The following is a 21263-nucleotide window of genomic DNA, read 5'->3' as shown; positions in this document are numbered from 1 at the left end:
TCCATAGGCTATCTTTAATTAAATTATTTTGTTGTATTCAAATGAGAAGCTACTTACATAATAATAATATAGCAAGTTAAAACCAGTAAACTTAAAGATATACAATAGGTTCACAATTTTTCAAGTCTGTCCTAAAACAATAGTCAGGAGGTTTTCCTCGCTGTAATCATTCCTCCTCTTCATACTGGCTATTAAAAGATCCTCTTCAAATGTGCTTTCAATGTAAGTGATGGGGGGCAAAATCCAAAGCTTATATGAGGCTTCAGCAGTCTGAGGTTATATCAAGTTGATATCTGCCACATTTAAAGTCTTCTTAGCATCAAATTCCCACTTTGTGTTTCTCTGTTGAGCTGCAGTGGAAGTATAGTGAAAAAAGGGACTTTGGCACTGAAAAGACTGTAACATTGAAAGATATCTACTTGATTTGACTCATATGGACGGCCTTCCTTCAGTTTTATAACCGAAAACTGTATAAATCAAGTAGACACCTGCTTCATTTACTTATAATAGCATCTAACACAATATGCAGGTCAAAGCATGGAGGCAACATGCGGGTGTGCAGTGGTGTGACATGTTGGTTTTGGTCAAGATCACCTACCTGACAGTAAGAAAAGGTACAAAGTAGATCAGTCACATATATGAGGTGTGCAAATCAGAGGTTTTATCCTACTTGCTGGTTAAAATTGGCTCATAATGCAACTCATTTGACCAGGGGGAGGCACCATTGTTTAACCAATGTTCAGGTCTGTCTGTGAGAGAAGCTCAGGGAAGCAATAAAGAGTGGAAAGATGAGAACTCCCGCAACACTTGTAGTATGAGGAACAACTTTATTAGTTGACTGACGCGTTTCAGCTTGTGGTCTTCATCAGGGTCATCCATGGAGTGTAGTATGGTAACTTCCACAAAGCCTGACAAAACAGGGACTGAAATAAAAGCAATGGTCCCAGGTTTTACTCATGGACTAGAAAAGAAATTGATGAGAACAGACTCACCCTCTCCTGGTGTGTGTTTGTGGTTCTCTCGCTCGCTTCTCTCCCTGTCGCTTTCCTTAATGGCTGAGCAGCAACTGTGACAATATAAAAGTTATTACTGATGAATCATTAACACTAACTACTAACTTTGAAATCCTGCTTTGTGAAATACCCCTAGTTTTCCCACATGTTGATCAAACAATCACAACAACAACAATTAGAACTTTAATTGTCCTTCAAATGAAGGCCTTGATCCCCCCTGGGAGGCTGCCTCTTGCTGGCCTTGCCACTGGCCACCCTCCAGTGTACCATCCTGCAAGTTTCTGCTGGCACTTCTGCAAAATTTTGTTAGTCTGGTGCCCCCCACTCAGATTAGCTGACTCTCCAGGTTTGCCTGTCATCATCATCAGTCTCCTCATCACTAATAAGGCATGCAGGGATGTCTTTCAAAAACCTGCAGTCCTCCTCATTAAGCACTTGATCTGCCACAGCCTTGCGTGCATTCAGAAGCTGACATAGAAAACAAATGTTCAAGGAACATTGCACTTGCGTCTTTGTGATCGCTAGTGGCAATTGTTAGGTTGATGTGATTACCTATGTGGTGAAGACACAGGTATTTATAAGTATTATCAGCAATGTTTGTTGTTGTTGTTGTTGTTGTTGGTTTTTTTTTTTTTACACATTTATAAGCCTAATTTCATACAGTGCGTTTTATTTAAGTATTATCAGCTTTTTTTTTAATTTTTTTTTTACAATTTTATAAGCCTAATTTTATATCCCCCAATGGCTGGTATATTATGAAACCATTATGAATTCCTCCCCCTGGTAAACGTTCATTTTAATTACATTTGGAAAATAGCAAAAAATAGAAAACAATCTTGAATCCATTTTATAGCAATATATCTATTGTAAGAATTGATTTTTGATTTTTGTTTGGTTGTTTTTTTTCTGTTTTTTTTTTTGTTTGTTTGTTTGTTTGCAACAATTACTTTAGGTTTTATGTACTTATCTATCTAATATCAACTGTACAAACAACTCCTTACTGTTTTGGTTGAACGAGATCGCTGGCTGCCATGTTGGCTCTCTCTCGTCCAATCACAAGTTGTGTTATTGGGTGGTGAACTGTGCGCAAAGAGCTGAACCAATGACTGTTGCAAAATGGCGTATCGCCGATTTACAAACGTCATGAAGGACCTATTGCGCCCCCTGAGCATTTAGAAATCTACTGAAACATGGACGCGACCTTCAGAGAGTAAATAATATGTCAAGATAGTTATCTGAAGTTTACTGAGTTACGTAAAGACATGTTCCTACATCCTGAGCACTTTACCATTGGAGCAAGCGCACATTACGCATATAGTGAAACGTGATTTATCCTGTATTATGTTTTATTCTGTTGTTTTCCATTAAAAAAAAATCAACAACCCATAAAAACAAACCAAGAAACAAGTTTTGATTTTAAAAAATGTAAATAGTTCTGTTTTACTGTGTAGCAGAGATTTTATGAATAGAGATTTCATTTAATTTTTGTTTGTTCTTCATCTGAGGCCTTGAGCTACGAATGTGAAGATAGTAATCATTTGCACATAGTTTGTTTTTGTGGAAAATGGATAAAATGTTGAAAAAATTCAAATGCCGTTTTACTTTTTCTTTTTGACTTCTTGGTCTCATAACTTGTTATTATGTCATGTGATATCACTGCAGCATACATATTGAAATAGCTCATGTGCTGAAAAAATTACACCAGTTACTTGCTTGTAACTTACAGTACTGAATTTATACAAATGGCTATATATTAAGACAGTCAAGGCACCAGCAATGGGAAACAAAATGACCCAGACACCAGACTCACTTTTTTCAGAACCTCCAAGAGTCCGCTGCTTGGGGGGCACCACAAATACAAAACTTTGGAATTCGTGAATATATTTACACCTTTACTTATTCTTTGGTATCCTTTGAACAGCACTGTGATGCCAAAATAGTAAGACAAAAGTCTAACTTTACACTGCAATGAAGCATGCAAACAAGACAGTATTTCAATTAACTTGTTCTGCTTTGCATCCACCACAAAATGTTTGTTTTATTCAAGACACCCAACAATAGTGATTTCAGTCACTAGATTTAATCACTGGAATACATCAAGTCAATGGTTTGTAAGTATAAAAACAGTAAATCACAATTTACAATACACTTGGAAAACTATTGGTGCATTAAAAAATGTTACACATCTGGGTGATGTGTTTACTGTTTGGTTAAAACGATCACTATAACATTACAAACATCACATTTCAAGCATTTCAATTCTCAGGAATGAAATGAAAGGCTTTATTTTGAAGAAAATGATAAATAACACTGAGCTACGGTTGCACCAGGTCATTACAGTCTTGCAATACACTTAAAATCACACTAGATGGAGCCAAAGACTGTGATGGTAGATGTCTCCTTGGCTGAATGCCATATTTACTCTGATTTTTATGTTTTTATTGTCTTGTTTAATTGATTAGTCAATTGGTCTATAAAATGTCAGAAAATAGTGAAAAATGTCGATCACTCTTTCCCAAAGCCCATGATGCAACTTAAAATGTCTTGTTTTGTCACGACCAACAGTCCACAACCCAAAGACATTAAATTAAATATCATAGAGGCTAATGAATCCAGAAAATATTCTCATTTAAGAAGTTGGAACCAGGAGAGTTTAGCATTTTTTCTTTATGAAATGACTCCAAACCATTGATCAATTATTAGAATAGTTGCAGATTAATTTTCTGTCGATCGACGAATCGTTGGAGCCCTAATTCCTCCATATATAAGTGTTACCTTAAAGTAAAAGAAAACAGTAAAATCCTGTACATCTGATCTGCTTCATTCTACAATGTTTTTGGCCAGGGATTAATTACTAAATGGAGAGCACAAAATAGTTATACTTTTAAATTAAATTAGTTTTTTTTCTCCATGGCATTAGGTAGTAATACGTATTTAATACATGTAGTTACATAATCAGAATGTGCAAGGTGGATACATGATGAATGCATTTATTGTATCAATAATCTTGTTCATCAGTTGTTTCTTTGAATTTTAGTAAACGATTGTGAGCATATAACGTGTCCAAAAAGGTGATGTAAATTATGAGATGGTACTCTGAATATTATGTTTTGATCACTTTATGTGAAAGCCATTGAGTCCAGTGTCCACAATTCATTTTTTATTTATTCATTTCTTTAATGAGCAAGTTTTGTTTTTAAATGCTAAATCTGGCCTGCTCGGGCCAAAACATATCTGATAAATGAGTTGCATGAGATTTATTACGGGGCCAATGTTTAAAGGGAAATTACTAAATGGAGAGCACAAATTAGTTATTTCTTTCTCAATGGTTCAGTATGAAAACATTGCTAATATATCAATATGAAGAATTAGATTTATCATGAGAAGAAGCCTATGATCTATAATTTCATTGCGACTTTGAATAAATATGGATTATTATGGGGGGAGGGAGGGGGGGCGTAGGAGAGGGGGAGGTGGGTACGTGTCGGGGGCGCGCACTACACCGTCGTGACGTCACAGGAGCGCCCGAGCCGTGGGGAAGCCACCAGTGGTAGAGCTGGCAAAGACGGAAAAGAGGGAAAGATAGACAGAAGAGATAGACAGCAGAGAGAGAGACAGACACAGACGAAAGGGAGCGTTTCACCTCGGCTGACCGACTGTTACGTTACGAAGCGTCAATTAAAGGTTTGACAGCGGCGGAATAACTGAAGAGGATATGTGACTGGCCCTTTTTCTTCTTCTTCTTCTTCTTCTTCTCACACAGAGCGTATTTCACAACCGAGGGGCAGCAGTAACGTTGCTGCTTGAAGTGAACCCAGCCGCAGTGAGTATTGTTGAACTTCAGTATGAGTGTGTGCGTGTACACATGCATGTATCATTACATAGGCTACGTATGTGTGTGCGCGTATGTGTGTGTATGTGCGTGTGCGTGTGTGTGTGTGCGTCTCATGTTGGGCACTTCTCGTCCTACCTCACATGTCACTGTTTTGTGTGGCTCGTTGTTGCAGCCGGGAACATCAGCAATAACATAATTAAAATTTGATGCCTACTTTGAGGTACAGCAGTTTCAGGTCAGCTGTTACATTAGAGCAGTACTCGGTGTTTTGTCCAGACTGTCATTACGATACATTTTGTTTTTTGTTATTTTGTTTGCAGGCGACAATACAGCAACGCTTCCTCCCGTTGTGTTCAATAAACCATTATAGCTGTACAGCCCGAGGCTTTCCCGGGAATAGCAGGCTAATAACACTATGTCTCGTCTCTGTACCTCTAAATGCGATTATCAATCTGTTCACTGTGTTGCGGGCGGCAGATGAAGTGCTGCTGACAGCCTTGTGTATTCTCAGAGCCACATAATTGCCATCATATTCCTATAATATTCTTTTACAGCCCCAATTGAGTGACCTTATTCTGCTTTATGGTAGGTTTATGTCCTGTGGTATCGTCATAATATGCCTTTAGGGGCTTCAAGTGAGCCTTTGTTGCTCAAGTTTAGTTTTCATCTCTTGCCATAATGGAGTCTTTTCAGTTGTGTTGTGAAGGGGTCTATAAAGTTCTCTCTCTTTTGAACTGTTTCAGGCCTTTTTTTTTTTGTATATAAATGATGTTTTAAATGCTGCCATGTTTGCACTGGACTGTCAACAGCCACGTCTTTCCCAGCTGTCAGACAGCAAGCATAGCCACTCGGTCGAAAAAAAAAAAGAATGACATCGTGTGTTTTGCAATGCTCAAGGGGGGGAGAGAGAGAGAGAGGGAGAGAGAGAGAGAGAGAGAGAGGGAAAGGGTGTGCTGGGAAGGGGGTGTACTGAAGGGGGGGGTGGAAGGGTGGTGGTGGTGGTGGTGAGTGGTGGGTGGAGGGGGGGACGCCGTGATTTCCTCCGTGTTCCGCCCACAGCTCCATGTCTTTGCACCGCCCCTCCTCTGGGAACAGCGAGTCAGAGCTGCTTCCTTCCACCGGCTACTGTAAACACTGGACATTTTTAAATGTCCTCTCATGCTATTGGGAACCTCTACTGTTTTAGAATGTATTTTAATTTATTTTTAAACTTAGCATGGCCTGGCCCTGTATATCTTTCTGAACTTTTGATCCCCCAGTGAACCTTTCTGCACTGAGAGCCCTCTGACTCCTCTGCCTCCAGGCTCAACATCAAAGGTAAAAACTTTTGCCTTAAGGTCTCAAGACCGTGGAACAACACGAGGAACGTACCCTGACAAAGACAGTGGCTCGTTTAAATCACTTCCCAGAACTCCCTTTTATCTCAAGACCATCGAATCTTCGGCGCCTGGTTTGTTATTTATTTCTTTTATTCAAGTAGTTTTATCACTTTGCCAGGGGTAGGAGTTATTTCTATCACCTCATTGTTTAAAGATAGATGGATAGATTTTTTCAGGGGATGCTGAGGTCACCTTCTCAACTCACTTCATCCTTATTTAACCCGGCAAGCCGACTGTATGAGCACATTCCTCTTTACATGACCAGCCTGGGGGAGTCACACTCTCACTTCCATTAACTACTACACACTCCTGAATTAGTTTTGTGCTTCCCTGCCTTAGTGTTAATTGTCAAGTCTCAACGGTACATTTTTCATATTTGTTATGTAGGCGGCACACAGGATTAGATAAATGTGTGTGTGCATGTGGATCGCATTGGTGTACTTTTTGTGCATCAACGTGGATGGTGTGTGTGCGTCTTTTAGTCCGTATGGGTGTGTGTTAACTCCTGATTGTATGTGCGTTTTGTTTGCCCATCCTGCACCTCCGATTAATTTCCTGAGGTACACAATAGACTGGAGCTGATGCTATCGGCCTCTTATCAGTGTTGTGCTTTCCAGTGTCTCAGCCATGTTATATGTCTTATCGCTGATTGGACCAGTGGCACACAGTGAAGTTACAAGTAGCACAGTCACGCTGGTGAGGCAAAATCCGTATCTGGCTCAGACATCTTCTGCCTAACACATTATTCAGTGTCACAGACTGCTAATATATATATTTTTTCCTCCCAAGTGTAATTGGTTTGCTCAGTTAATTGAAAAAACTCCAGTGCAGTTTGGGCAATTCCAATATCCTGTGTGCAGGATTAGTTCATTTTTCTACTTCAAGGAAAGATGTTGCACGTGGTCTGAGAAAGGCCAAACTGTCTGAACCACAAATCAAGTTTTACAAGTGAGAAAAACTTTTTTAAGGATTGCAAATGATTTTTTTTTATCACATAATTTCCAGGAATAGGTCCTGTCTCTACATGTCTTGCAATTCAGTTAAAAATGCATAAAGCAGTTGACAGCTGCTATTATGATTTGTCATCAATATCATGCCCTGACATGGAGACAATATCTTGTGTGAAACTATGCCAAACCACTAATGATATATTACTTTAACCCAATGGCGGCATTTGACGAGTTATGCATTCCACAGCAGCACAAAATAGTTCCTAGTAAACCTAAATGAATCATAAACAAGTGAGAAATTGTGCTGTGAGTGACCTCGACAACACATGAGCTGCTGCATAGTTTTGCTTTTGTCTTGTATTTAATATGGAGTAACAGTAATACTATCGAGGAGCAAATAGCGGTCTGATTTCAGATGCATTGGCCTGATAAAGCGTCAGTAAAGCTGAATGTGGTGAACGGCGGGTCATCACTGTAAATCTTCAGAAGGCGTAGGTGCAGAACAAGTACCGCTCTCCCCTTCAGCAGGGCTGTTGAGATGATTTTCAGTGAGATGTGTAGACAGCACCAGTGAGTCCTTTCCAGCCACATCATATCACAATGAGCCTGACAGGAACAGAGAGTAATGGAGAACGATAATATTCAGCATTAATATAATGTGTTTTTATGAGCCCCGATCCCCAGGCGATAGACGAACTTTGTCAAATTCAGCTCCCCCGCTCTGAAACACCAGCTGGCTAAGTATAGGTTGAGTGGTGTGTGTGTGCGCATTTTGTATTGTGCGGTGTGATAGACGAATGTGTGGTTGTCACATAAATAGAACAGGCTGAACACCTTCAGGAATGCTGATGGAGAAAGAGAGAGGCACTGAGCGTAAGTGACAGCATCTGGGAGACAAGTGGGAGTCAGAGAGGGAAAGAAGCAATTAGAGGTAGGAGACAGCACAATGGGAAGAAGAAAATAAGGAATACAGGTGGAAGTATTTGAATCAAACATCGTCCATCTCTCATATTAGAACCTTCTGTGTAAAGAGGACTTAGTGCTGCTACTCGTCATATCTGAAAAGCTCCATGGTTACCTCTGTGTCTTTTGTTATGAGTTTTGAGTTTTCTAAGTCTGTTTTCTGCTGCGCCACCACATATTGGATATCTGCACAAGTACAGTTACTTTGGCATTCAACCATGGAGACTTTCTTGGTAGCCCAGTGTGATATTCTAGGATTTTATGAGGCTTAAGACAACATTGTGTGTGTGTGTGTGTGTGTGAGGAGGAAGGAGTGTGTTGAGGAAAGATGACACAAGCAACATGTTTGTTACTGCAGGAACAGTCCAGGGAGGTAGTGGACGGAATACAGGGCGTTGTGTGTATCGGTGTTTCCTGTATTATGTCAAATGCAGAATGCCAAAAGTACCAGGATGTCCTACTATATCCGGTCACATTTTATTGTTTGCAAGCCAGCTTGCTTTTCTGGCTATCCTGACCCACAATCCTCTGCGTAGTGGAAGATGCGTCACATTGACTGAGCCGCCAAGAGAGAACAGACCAATGACGACGCACTGACACAGAAGCCGCAACGACAGATGAAGTAGTACGTCCCAGTTGTATGTACGTAGCATGCATACTGTGTGCAAAAGTACGTACTTTGTAAGGGCAGCTGCAGTACGTACTAAAAGTAAAAAGTAGAAGTATGCGATTTGGACGCAGCATCAGTCATATAGGGCTGGCCCTGCTGTTGCAATCCAGCCAAAAAGCAGCGAAGTTTTCAGTTATAGATGCTCCAGTCAGGTTTTTCCTTACAATCCTGATTTTGCAACAGTGAAATTAGTCTATTTTAGTTTAATTAGCGTATTGATCTCTTTAGAGCTGAAACCATAAGTCGATTAATTGATTCACAGGAAATTACTCTGCTGCAATTTTGATAATTGTTAAGACTCTCTTTTAAGTAATAATAAATAAATGGCAAAAAACCCCTCCCTGGTTCCAGCCTCTCAATCATGAATATATTCTAGTTTTCTTTGTCTCCTGTGATAATAAACTGAAAATCTTGGATTTTTGGACTTGTTGGTCAGACAAAACAAGACATTTGAAAATGTCACCTTGGAAAATTGTGATGAACATTTTTTGATCAAATGATAAATCGAGAAAATAATCTGTAAATGAATTGATAATGGCAATAAATGTTAGTTGCAGCACTAGATCTGATCACAACTGCCATAATTTATTTTACCAAGAAATCCTATATATGCACAGTGGCATATTAAGTAGCATTGCACGACAAACATGCCATCTACTTACTAGCTTTTCTGGAGCTTTCAACTGCAGCAAACATCTGCTAATGAAGATTGTGACATGTGGTTGAGAAAAAAGATTTTTTTTTTTTTCATCAAACTACTTTTTCCAAAACCAAAATTGAACTTTTATGAACCCGAATGTTTCAGTGTTTAACAGATGTTTCTTACAGTGGCACCATATTTCTTTTTCACTTTCACCTATGTGTGAAAATGAGAGAGGGATGCTGCCCTGTTGACAGACGGGTCGAGGACAGTCATATGCTGGTGTTTGCTGGATCTCATGATGTCTACTGCGTCAGAGGTGTGTGTGTGTGTGTGATTGTGTGTGTGTGTATGTGTGTTACCAGTCCTCCTCACTTGAAAGTGCAGATTCAGTGTGGTGGCTTCATGTGAAACTCTGCGCTCAAGGTTATTATTTGTATCTGACTCTCAGTTCTGTTTGCAGTCCCTCACCCCCGCCACCCTCTCAGGGTCTGAAAACACCACAAATAAATTTTATTGATGTGACCTACAAAACTTTTGGAAAACACATCATGGTGTGTTGTGGTTTCCATGAGCTCCTCAAGCCAATAAAAATAAAAAGTCTAAGTGTGTGTTTAGCCATGTGATAGATGATAATGTGTCAAGAGTGTACCCCGCCTCTTGTCCGATGCATGCTGGGACATGGTCCAGCTCCCTTTGACCCAGATGGATAGAAGTGGATGAATGTGTGTATTTTAACTTGTTGTACATGTAGCTTGAGCTGGTACAGTAAATTTGTGTGTCAACAAGATCTTGAAGTGTCTTGTATCTCTTTCAGACTGAAGCAATGACCCAGGTAAAATAACACTAATGCTAAATTGTGGTATTTTGATTGTTGCTGTGAATCATTACTGGGAAAAATCAGAGCGGGTGCATTTTCTTTTCTACAACCTTTCACAAGAGAGGGACAAGTCATGGCTGAAAAAGAGCCTTGTGTGTGCTCTATAAATGAGTAAATGAAGGCTTAAAAAAAGCTAGACGTACATTATTTTTTTGCATCACAGGGAGAATTGGGACACGAGCATGTACATTATCTACAGGTCAGCAGGTCCACAGGGGAGGAGGAGGAATGCCCCGAACACACACACACACTCTCTCTGTCTGTCTCTGCAGTCTCATGTTGGCTTCAAATGAAGCATTAGATGTGTGTGTGTTGTTAGTGACATGATCACTCATGGCTACTCATGTGTGTCCGTCTGTGTGCATCTGTCATATATCTACTGTATACAGTATGCATGTGTGTTGTTTGACTGATTGTGCAGATCTGCACAGTTGTTTGTGTGTGTGTGTGTGTGTAGCTGTGTGCTAGAGGCAGGGTCCTGGCCTGTATCTATCCAGGTGTGTGTTTTTGGCCTCAGGGGAGATAGAGCAGATGGTCCCTGCTTCTGTTTAAGTGTATGTGTGTGTGGTTGTAAGTGACTGGCTGTCAGAAGCATCTCCCCGGCCAAAGATCTGTGCGCTGCTTAACATTTATTGGAAAGATACACTTCTGCAGGTCTGGGTCAGGTCCCTAAGTAGAGGTGCGGGGAGATAAAACTTGTAATTTTTTTCCCCCCACCCATATTCTGCCTCTAATTGGCTCTGACCCTGATTTTACCCTTACCATCTCACTTCTCATACCTAGACCTAACCAACCAATGAAGGCAATGAGTACTAGCCAATCAGAGGCAGAGTAGGGCAGGTCTTCGCAGAATGCGGGTGGGGAAAAAAATTAAGGCGATTAAAACAGGTCAACCAAAGGGTTGCACAGTTAAATGTTAACTATTGTATTTTTTTAACTATTGTTAAGAATTTGCAAGAGGCCGCGTGTGGAAGGAAAGATATTTCTGACAAATTTCTCAACGAGAGATGTGGAATCTCAGGGAACAAGCAAAATATTTAAAAAAGCCTTCATATTTTAATGTAACCCATTCATGTTTGCCATGTTCGCCAACTGTACCCATGTTTTTCTGTTCTGTTACTACAACAACTATTGAGAACGATAAACTGATGTGAATCTCGTCATCACATTCGTCATTACAATCACAGTCTCTTGATTACTTTTGACTGTTATGTAATATAAGCAATACTGGAAATTGGCCCAGACACTTATGTAAACATTGAATTTAAGCTAAAGAGTGAACGTGAATGCAACAGAGGAAAAGTAGTTTGAATTCCTAGATCACTGACGTTACATGCATTAGTGCAGTATCAAGGAGTGTTAAAGTCAACACCACAGTATGTAAACACTAGAGGGTAAATATTTCTGCACTCTATGAATTGTCATGTGTTGCAGAGAAGAAAGAAGCCAAATAGATTTTCATTCTTGTACGTGTGGTAAATTTGGGTCATTCTAGTAATGGGAGAGTGTGGATCAGATGGCCAATGTCTGTCTACTGGCCTGAGGATGACATCACTGTCTCTTTGGATACCGGGACAAAGGACTGTTGGCCGGCTGCCTGTACATTTTAAAATTGCATTTTTTTTTTTTAGAAAAAACTGACACAGTAACTGACTCCAGATATAGTGCATGAGGCTGCATATCATACTTTTTATATATTTATCCAGCATTTCTGAGTATTCACACCAAAGTTTTTAAATGTCTGTCTAAATGTTGCTCTCCACCTTTCAAATGCTGCACTGTTAATCAAAGTGCATAGTGTACAGTGGGCAACAACCTTTGAGACATTTATTAGCAACATGTTTGAGCTCCTGTTTAAAAATCATGTGCCGAAGAGAATAGAAATATTACTGACATATATTCTGATTACTGTTTGAATGGAGTACACAGAAGGGCATGATGGTTAAAGAATGTCATGAAAAGTAGGTATGACATGTTTAATTATTTTTTCCAGCTGTGTTAATAATAAGTTGTCTTTGACCTGATTGACTTAATCAATTGTAATATTCAGAATATTTATTTCACCCAACACACATGCGCTGAAACACTATTAATAGGCTATAAAAGCGTGACACTATTTCATGGTGTGTCTGCTTTATATGATACGTAGCATTAGAGTTTACATTTCTGGCATCTACCGTTGCTAATCCTTCTATCCAGTGTGACTCATAATTAACAGGGATGGGACAGATGGGCCTTTATTTATCTTTTTTTTTTATTTTATGTTTTCTTTCCACATTATTATTTCAAAATGAAATTGGATAAATAACAAGATTTAATTGACTACATTTAAAAAAAAACATGGATTATTCTATTTATAATACGTGTTATTCATACAGCAGGCAAAGTGATTATTAGCTTGTATGATAATAAGTCAACTGATTGAATCTTATCTGGAGTTTATTACAGCTTCAGGACAGTAACTTTGATGTAGTTGCCAGAGGTTTGGACAGAATGTGATCTGAAGAAGAGGGCGTAATGGGCGGTGGAGAGACAAAGCAGCCTGTGTGATCATATGAACTGACACATCGGGTGATGCTTGTGGCTGTGGCCGAGTTTGTGGAAGCCAATGCAACATGTTGTTGTGATTCTGCCCCCTTACTTTGAACTGCATGTGTTTACAGGTCAGTGAGTTTTGGTTATCCTTGATTGATTTTTGGCAAAGAGAGCAGATACAGCGCGGCATTCATGACCTAGATATGGAAAGAGTTGAGAGAGATGGAGGGTGGGGGGGGGGGGGGGTGGTAGCAGTGTGCACAAACATGAGTAACCACCAATATGCATTTATGGTTTATAATATCAGTGTTTAAATGCATAGAAGTTGTAAATGATGTCCTTGCCATATGATATGATACTACAGTACTGTACATGCATCAGTATCGGGGAACACGCTCTGTCCTGTGAGCTCTTCTTTAACCTGATGTTAACCTACAAGAAGATTCATGGCAGTTTTACATCTGGCTGCTCAGTGTGCTATGAAGCTTGTCTGCTACACACGGGATACACTGATCTGAGACGCCGGATTGGCAGCAATGCCGGTACTGACCTTATTAAGCGGATCGGGTATTGGCAGACATGACTGATCCAGGTTAAATACAGTTTTCTTTGTCAATGTCATTATAACATCCAGTGTTCCCGCCATCCTCTATTATATTCATTCAGTCATGGAAGGCTGCTGATTTAGTTTTACCTTTTACCTTAACAATGTATACAGATTTACAGACCTTAAATCTGGAAAAAAGAGGTTTAAAATAGGTATCAGAGGAGAAAAAGATGGATTGGTGCATCCCTACTAGAGCTGCAACAATTAATCTGCAACCATTTTGATGATTCATTGTAGAAAAATGCCAAAAACTTGCTGTTTTCAGCTTCTCAAATGTGATGATTTAATGCTTTTCTTTGAAATATTAAATTGAACATCTTTGGGTTTTGGACTGTTGGTCGGACAAAACAAGTCATCTGAAGATGGCACCTTTGACTCAGGGTAATTGTAACGGTCAGATCAATCGATTAATTGAGAGAGTCATCGGCAGATGAATCGATAATGTAAATAATTGAAAATAATTGTTAGTTGCAGCCCTAATCCCTACTAGACACACAGCTTGTAAGTACTGCGATGTGACGCTGCAGCAAACCGCTTTAGCCATGCTAGCCAGATGGGATGACAGCGTCAGTCTGTTGGTCTTTTTGTTGATATATCAATCATACTATCAAGTGCACATTGCCAGAGCCCAAAAGGATGTTTTTAAATTGTATCTAAACAACAGTCAAAACACCCAAAGAGATTCAACTTCAATTCATATGAATTGAAGAAAAGTAAGAAAATCATTGAATTTTCTTTTTTCGTCTCTACAACAGCGCACAAAGAAAATACTGTACACACAGACTTGAAACTAGACTGTGTCACAAAAGTAGGTCAATCAAAACCATAACATGGTCAAAACCTGCAATATGTCTGTGTTTTTCTGATCACTAAGTCTTTGTCTCTTTCTTCCTTTCTCTCCAGGTGATCCCATCATCCCCGAGCCTTGTGGATTAACTTGCTGCCTTCATCTAAAGGAATGCTGTATTGATTACTGCTTTCTAACAAAGCTCATGGATTACAGTGAGGGTGTTGGAAAGGCTTTGATCACAGCTATGTCAACACTGCATCAAGATATTTCAAGTCAAGAAGGAGTACAGTAGAAGACTGACAGGAGTTTGTGTTTTCAGCTTTTACTCTTTGCATTTCAGATTTTTTTTCTGGACATCAATTTACAATTTATTGCTTCTACTGATCTCCTTGTGTAATTTTATGTTGTGAGCACACAGGCCCCTAACCACGTTTACTCTAGGGCTGTCTGTTTGTTCATGAGTATATCTCCCTGGACACCAGCTGACTCTCTGGACTGTTGTGTCACCCTGTACCTTTTGAACTTTTGCACCTGATACATCAATTTGATCCAGACACTCTTTTATTTCTACAGTATAAACCCCATATTCTCTCATCATGTACGGTAGCTCACGTTCCGTCTCCAAGCTGGATGTTGTCGGATCCAATGGTAACGGGTCAGTGTCCGGGAGTCCTGGCCGTTCCCCACGACTCCCTCGCTCCCCCCGCCTAGGACATCGGAGAAACAGCAGCAGCAGCTCCACCGGTGGACTCACTGGCTCCGGTAAAACCTTGTCCATGGAGAATATTCAGTCTCTTAATGCTGCCTACGCCACAGGCGGTCCTATGTATTTCACTGATACAGCTGAAGACCCAGTCGGCCTTGGGAGTCTTGGTAGTGGGCTGAATCCCTCGCTGCCCAAAAGCACCATGACGCTGGGCAGGGCCGGGGCCAGGGTTCCCTATGGGGTGCGAGCTGCCATCATGGGAAGCACTCCCAATATAAACAGTGGAGGTGGCGGTGCAGTTATGCCCAGTGATGCAATAGCGTTCGGTGGGGAGATGCAAAGCCAGCCTGCACAGGCTGCCACTGTGCCCCACTCCATGAGACAGGTGAGGCACTGATTTGTTTTTGATTTTTTTCACAATTTTTATATCATTATTTCATTAAAGCTTATACTGCATGAAATTTGGTCATTTTGTCCCTCTGTTTGGGCAGTGTATGTCTAAGATCTATACCACTCTAGACAGATAAGCCCTAAGAGGGTTAGCTTATCTTACCATAAAGACTGGAAACAAGGGGAAACGGCTCTGACGAAAGGTAATAAAATCCACCTCTAAAACCCACTAATTGATGTGTTGATTCTTATTTGTGTAATTTTTACAAAAACATGTACAAAAAAGTGTAAAACTGTCAAATTGCAGTTTTATGGAAGCATTATGTGCCGGACTATTTCTTGGATAGGAGCTGTAACTTCTCTGCTGATTAAATGGCCACCTCATGGTGACAATAAGACTCCAGCCAAGAAATAGTGCAGCACATAACCCTCCATAAAGCCACAAAGTGTTGATTTTACACTTTGGTTTTTTGCCTTTGGACAGAGCAAGGCTAGCTGTTTTTGATCTTTATGCTAAACTGCGCTAACCATTTCCTGGAACCAGCTTAATATTGAACAGATGGATATAAGAGTCATCTTCTCATCTCGCTCTTGGTGAGAAAATGAATAAGCATGTTCCCCAAAGGAAAATAGCTCTAAAAAAGAAGACAAAACCAAAGACCTCAAATGAAGTTTATAAAAAAAACCAGACGGAAATGTGTGGATGAAATTGATTGAAAGTGAAGAACCTGAAATGCAAACAAAATATGTCATCATACGTACAAGTATCTCCCTCCTTCCTTTGTTTCTAATTATTTTTTGAACAAAAGAAATTCTTCATCTTCTCTTAACTCTCATGTTTACAGGTTCACAGGTTCGTCTCTATTGTATATCACGTGCATGTATGCTGTATTTTAAACCTGCTCTACCTTTGCACTTGCAGTACTGTAAGACGCTCTGTGCACAAGTGTCAGCTGGATACTAAAATAACTCTTTCAAAAAACAAAACAGACTCTGCTTGTTGATTAAAAATTCATCCAAGATATTTTTAATTCATTAATGCACTACGGATCTGATGTCAAGTGGAATCAAACATTTTTTATGGAGAGCAGCTTCTCATTAATATTGAAGTGAGGTGTGTGCCATATGTAGGCTTCTCTTGGAAAAAAAGGCTTCAACATAAAATAACCTCTTGTGGGTTGATCATAAATATTTGCATGCATGTTTGGTCTTGATAAGTTATAATTACAGAAACAGTCTCAAAAGGTTGTGCATGCTGTATTTGAGGGGATTTCCATATTTAAGTTATGTTGTTCTGGGATCTGCTGTCACTAGCTGTTAACAGTGACAGATAAAATGTTTATGATGTAAGAATTGAGCACAAATGCTCAACTATATGATATTACTGGGGTCAAATTTTTCTGAGTTGTACTGTGTGTGTGTGTGTGTGTGTGTGTGTGTGTGTGTGTGTGTGTGTGTGTGTGTGTGTGTGTGTGTGTGTGCTACCAGGTGAGGGAGGGCGCCATGTCAGACCTACAGACACAACTAAGAGAAGTGCTGAGAGAGAATGAACTTCTACGCAGAGAGGTAAAGACACTTGCACCCAAACACTTACTAAGACCAAGATAGACCCTTTCATTTTACAATTTATAGTATTTTACCTTGCTCTTTGTTTACTTAGATCATAAACAGTAATTAAATTATAACCTAATAATCACAATCTAGTGTTCTAAATGTGTTTCTCTAAACAAAATTGAGACCTTTTGGAGAAGGAGCTCAGAAGGAAAGTCCTAATTAATAAAAATACTAAACGTGTATTAAATTCAAAATGTCTAATGTTGGTTTCTTGTAGCTGGAAGCTAAAGAGTCCAAGCTGAGCTCCTCTATGAACTCTATCAAGACATTTTGGAGTCCAGAGCTGAAGAAGGAGAGAGCGGTGAGGAAGGACGAAGCCACAAAGATGGCCGTCTGGAAGGAGCAGTACAGAGTGGTGCAGGAGGAAACACAGGTAGGTACAAAAGCGTGTGTGTGTGTGTGTGTGTATATTTCTATGGGACACAATATGCTATACAATATATTTAGACTGTCTTTGCTTGTAGCTCAGAGTCAAAGCCAAGTAACAAATGAATAGGAATGGATGGAGCAATAAATCAATACCAATTTCCTGACCAGGGTTGGCTTAATTTCCTCATCATTGTAACTAATCCACAAGCTGCATTTTCTTCCACACTGAAAAAAATTGTAGAAATCCAAGTTAAAAAATGACCTCACTTCAGCCCAAACTACTGATATTTAGCTTTGGCTGGAGAAGAGGTTTATCCGCACCAGGTAGCTCTGATTTCGTCGTTCTGCTCTGTGTGTCACACTGGCACAAACAAGAGCATATCCTGATAATTTTACGGAGCGTTCTGGTGGATTTGTCTCGCTGCTGCTGTGGCAAGACGGCCTCGAAGACGGGTAAACAGATGAAGCGGGCTGCCTGGTTGGGGACTCCCAGCTGTCTATTAGTTCAGAAGCCATCTGGATGAGACGGAGACACAGCTAGTCTGGTAGGAGGCTGGAATATTATACAAGAGATTACATGCACACATACACACTGGCAGTCACTCGCTGCCTCACAGTGATTTATTCTCATGTATGAGTGCGTGTGCTTTCTCACTTAAGATGAAAACTCACATGCTGTCATCGTGAAACCAGCACAGAAAGTGTTCAGCCTCCTTAAATTAAGAAAATAATCACATTTACATTTCGGCCCTTAATAGGTGCTCTTATCGCTGCATGAGCGCGTTTATTTGGTGCTTTGATGTGACTCTCAAGACAAATGTAATGTGGAAAGAAATATGCGGAAAAGGACAGAGGTTGTGAAATTACATCACCAGATATTAAATCACTCTCGCAGAAAAATATTCCTGCCAGTTTGGCGTGTGTGTGAAGTCTAAACGCGTGTGTTGTGGCTGCACATTTATTCAAAGTGATGCTGTGTGTGTAAAAGAGAGAGAACAAAGGCACAGATGATAAGTTGATCAATCTATCATGTAGTTGGCCTGCTGCCAGCCCTAGAAAAATCCTCAGTTGCTGTCACTCTTGCACACACACACTCCTCTTTGTGTGTGTGTGCTGTTATAGTGAGTGAATACACACGTTAAGACATGTAAGAATATTTTCTGATCTCTCTAATGTCGGGAAATACGTGTTATAATCGCTCTCTCTTTCTTAATCTTTTTCACTTTCATTCCCTTTCTCTCACCCCTTTTAACCCAAGGCATCATTTTCATTTTCTGCTCACATTATCCCGTCACTTTCCTTCTCTTCAATCTTTTTTTTCCCCTCCCTTTTTCTGGCTTTTCTATGTCCCTTTGCGCTTTTTTTTTTTTTCTCTCCTCTTACTCATTCTCCCTCTCTTCGTCTATTTCTGTCATCACATGGTGAGTCAGCTCTCACTTTCTTTCTCCTCCCTCCCTCCTACCTTCTTTCTTCCCTCTCTTTCTTTCTTTGCCATCATTGTCGTGTTATAAATCGAATTAAGTTAACTCCCAGTAATTTTGGGATATATACGTACAGACACACGTGCGCACACACACACACACACACACGCGTGCAGGCTGGGTCACACCCCTGCTGAGGAATGTGCATCTCAACTCCACCCTTCCTTCTTGTCTCCCACCTTCTTTTCTCCACACTTCTTCGCCTCCTCCGTCATGCCCAGCCCGCTATCTTCACCTCTCTTCCGCCTGCCTACGTCTTTTTCCCTTCCTGCACTGCTCTGCGTGACTGCTTTCCTCTCATAACCCCACAATGTGTCACCATAGATTCCAAACCAAAATAACGACATTCTTATCTCATGTGGGCACTTGTTAGGTTCAGGTCTTTGCAAACAAGATCCAGTAAATGATTTTTATAACACTGTCATACACATAAATGTCAATTTACTATAGATATGTATATTTCTAAAACTCATTACAATAACATAACTGTGATTCAGGAGTAATAATGAGACTTCAGTCCTCTCTCATTTGTGTTTAATGGTTGTACTTGGTTCTTCTTAGTTTAGAGCTATCATTCTTCTTCTTATCCTCTATTTAACCAGGTAAAAGTCTCACTGAGTGACCAAATGGCCAAGAGAGCATCAAATATTTAATCAACAACTATCACAACAATTGTTAGATTATTCATTTAAGTCACTTACCAGCAAAAAATGACAAAAAAATGTGCTGCTTTTCTTTCTTATATACAGTAGTTGTAAGTCAAATACCTTTTTTGTTTTTGACTGTTTGTTGGACAAAATTGGCAATTTAAAGATGCCATTATGGGCTCTAGGAATCTGTGATGAATAAATAATAATAAATAATAATAATATAATAATAAAAATAATAATACATTGACTAATCAGTAATGAGAATAATCATTATTTGTAGTCCTAATTTTGTCATAGGCTTTATCAAAGCTGTGAATGCGATTTCCTGTTGCGATTTGAGCAGATTCATTTTTTAAACTTCTCTTTGGTTTAATACTTTTTCACTGTGGATGTTTATTACTTTTTTTTTTTAAATGTGTTTAAAAAAATAATCTACTTTTAAAGTTGCATTAAATGACTTTGTGGTCAGAGGAACACTGTAAACTCTTTTGGCAAACAGTTGCCTATTTACACATCCAGCAGACATGCAACATTTCCATTAATTTGCAGTCGTGTTTCTGTCCACCAATATTAACTCTTCTTCAGCTCTGGTTTGGACTCCACCAAACTCCTGAGGGAATTATCTGGTGCTATCTGCTAAATGCTCCACTATGTTCACCAGATGGTTGCTAACTTTGTCTCTATGCAGTCGTTTTTTCAGAGCTGAAAGCATCTGCCTCCTGTCACTGGAAATGACACTGATGAGAGCAGTAAGACTAAAACAAAACAATAAAGTTGTGAGCTGTAAAACCAAAACAATGAGCTAAAAGATGCTAAAAGGCTCCATTGAGCTGAGGCTAACTGCAGTGTTAGGTGATAATCCTGTGTGGGTCGTCACTACGAACAATCCCTTTCACATAACACATAACCATTGACATTGTTAATAAAAAATATTGATGATTGACCAGGCGACTTTGCAGATTGGCTGCTTGAAAACGTTGTCGGAAGATATCATACGGAACATCAGTAGACCACATAATTCATGTTCATGTTTACCAACCTTTGTGTATTTGTATTTACAGTGTTTGCTCACAGCTGTTTTGGAGAAAGTTTTACATCGCTACACTCTGTTTGCAGAAAAGTGAAAAAACAAAACAAAAAATTCATTTTGGCGTATATACAGTAGAAAACCTGCATGTCCGCAGTCAGATGGGAGGCACTTTTTTGTAGCTTCCCCACAGAGCTTTTAATTATTATCCTCTCCTTCTGTACTGCCAGTTGCTTTCTCTTCTTTCACCTCCCACATCCAGTAAATTTGTCTTACCACACCTTCCACTCATTGTCATTACACTCCCCATGTCTTTCTCATTAGTCTCTCTTTTTCTTGGTCTCACCATTACACCCACACTCTTAGACTTCCTCTCTTTCACGGTCCCCCTCTCTTTCTCTTCTCTCTCTCCTCGCTCTCCATCTGGGCCTGTGGAGTTGCTTTTGCCACAGAACTTAAATCAATAGAATGGACACACCCTGGTCTGACCAAATCTATTGATCTGAAAACGGATGCCCGCTCTGTTCAGCCTAACACTGCGGTCAGTGTTGTCTATCTTCTGTCACTTTTAGTGCACTGCCTGCCCCGCCTTAGTTTCTGTTGTGTGCATGTGAGCGTGTGCGAGTCTGTGCAGCTGATTCGTTCCACCTCTTTGATCACAGCAGGTTAGTACAATGTTTCACGCAAAAAGAAAGTGAAGCACGAACAAAAAAAAAAGAAGCGATGAAGGAATGTCTGGAATGCTAAAGAAAAGCTTTACTTTA

At 39.9% G+C, this 21263-nt stretch overlaps 1 protein-coding gene and 1 long non-coding RNA gene across 5 annotated transcripts in view; one reads left to right on the top strand and one right to left on the bottom strand.

Annotated features, from left to right (window-relative positions):
- Positions 1-388: 388 nt before the first annotated feature.
- LOC121890597 lies at positions 389-2517 on the bottom strand. Its single transcript, XR_006093845.1, has 3 exons — positions 2015-2517; positions 993-1066; positions 389-908 (listed from the first exon to the last, which is right to left on the bottom strand). It is a non-coding gene; the product is annotated as an uncharacterized LOC121890597 (long non-coding RNA).
- Positions 1225-21263, top strand: part of LOC121890551 (ELKS/Rab6-interacting/CAST family member 1-like) — a 139249-nt gene continuing 119210 nt past the window's right edge. The window contains exons 1-5 of one of the 4 annotated variants that reach the window (XM_042402950.1): positions 1225-1584; positions 4777-4836; positions 14376-15353; positions 16847-16924; positions 17190-17345. In XM_042402950.1, coding sequence (XP_042258884.1) covers positions 14859-15353; positions 16847-16924; positions 17190-17345 — 729 coding nt within the window. In that variant the 5' untranslated portion in view covers positions 1225-1584; positions 4777-4836; positions 14376-14858. Of the gene's footprint in view, positions 1585-4535; positions 4837-6170; positions 6299-14375; positions 15354-16846; positions 16925-17189; positions 17346-21263 lie in introns of those variants that run through there. The other 3 variants (XM_042402949.1, XM_042402952.1, XM_042402951.1) reach the window with 3 other exon arrangements.

The sequence above is a fragment of the Thunnus maccoyii genome, chromosome 23, assembly GCF_910596095.1.
Source record: "Thunnus maccoyii chromosome 23, fThuMac1.1, whole genome shotgun sequence".
NCBI classification, from domain to species: domain Eukaryota; kingdom Metazoa; phylum Chordata; class Actinopteri; order Scombriformes; family Scombridae; genus Thunnus; species Thunnus maccoyii.
Note: the sequence above shows the minus strand (reverse complement) of the source record. Positions and strands in the feature narration are given on the sequence as shown.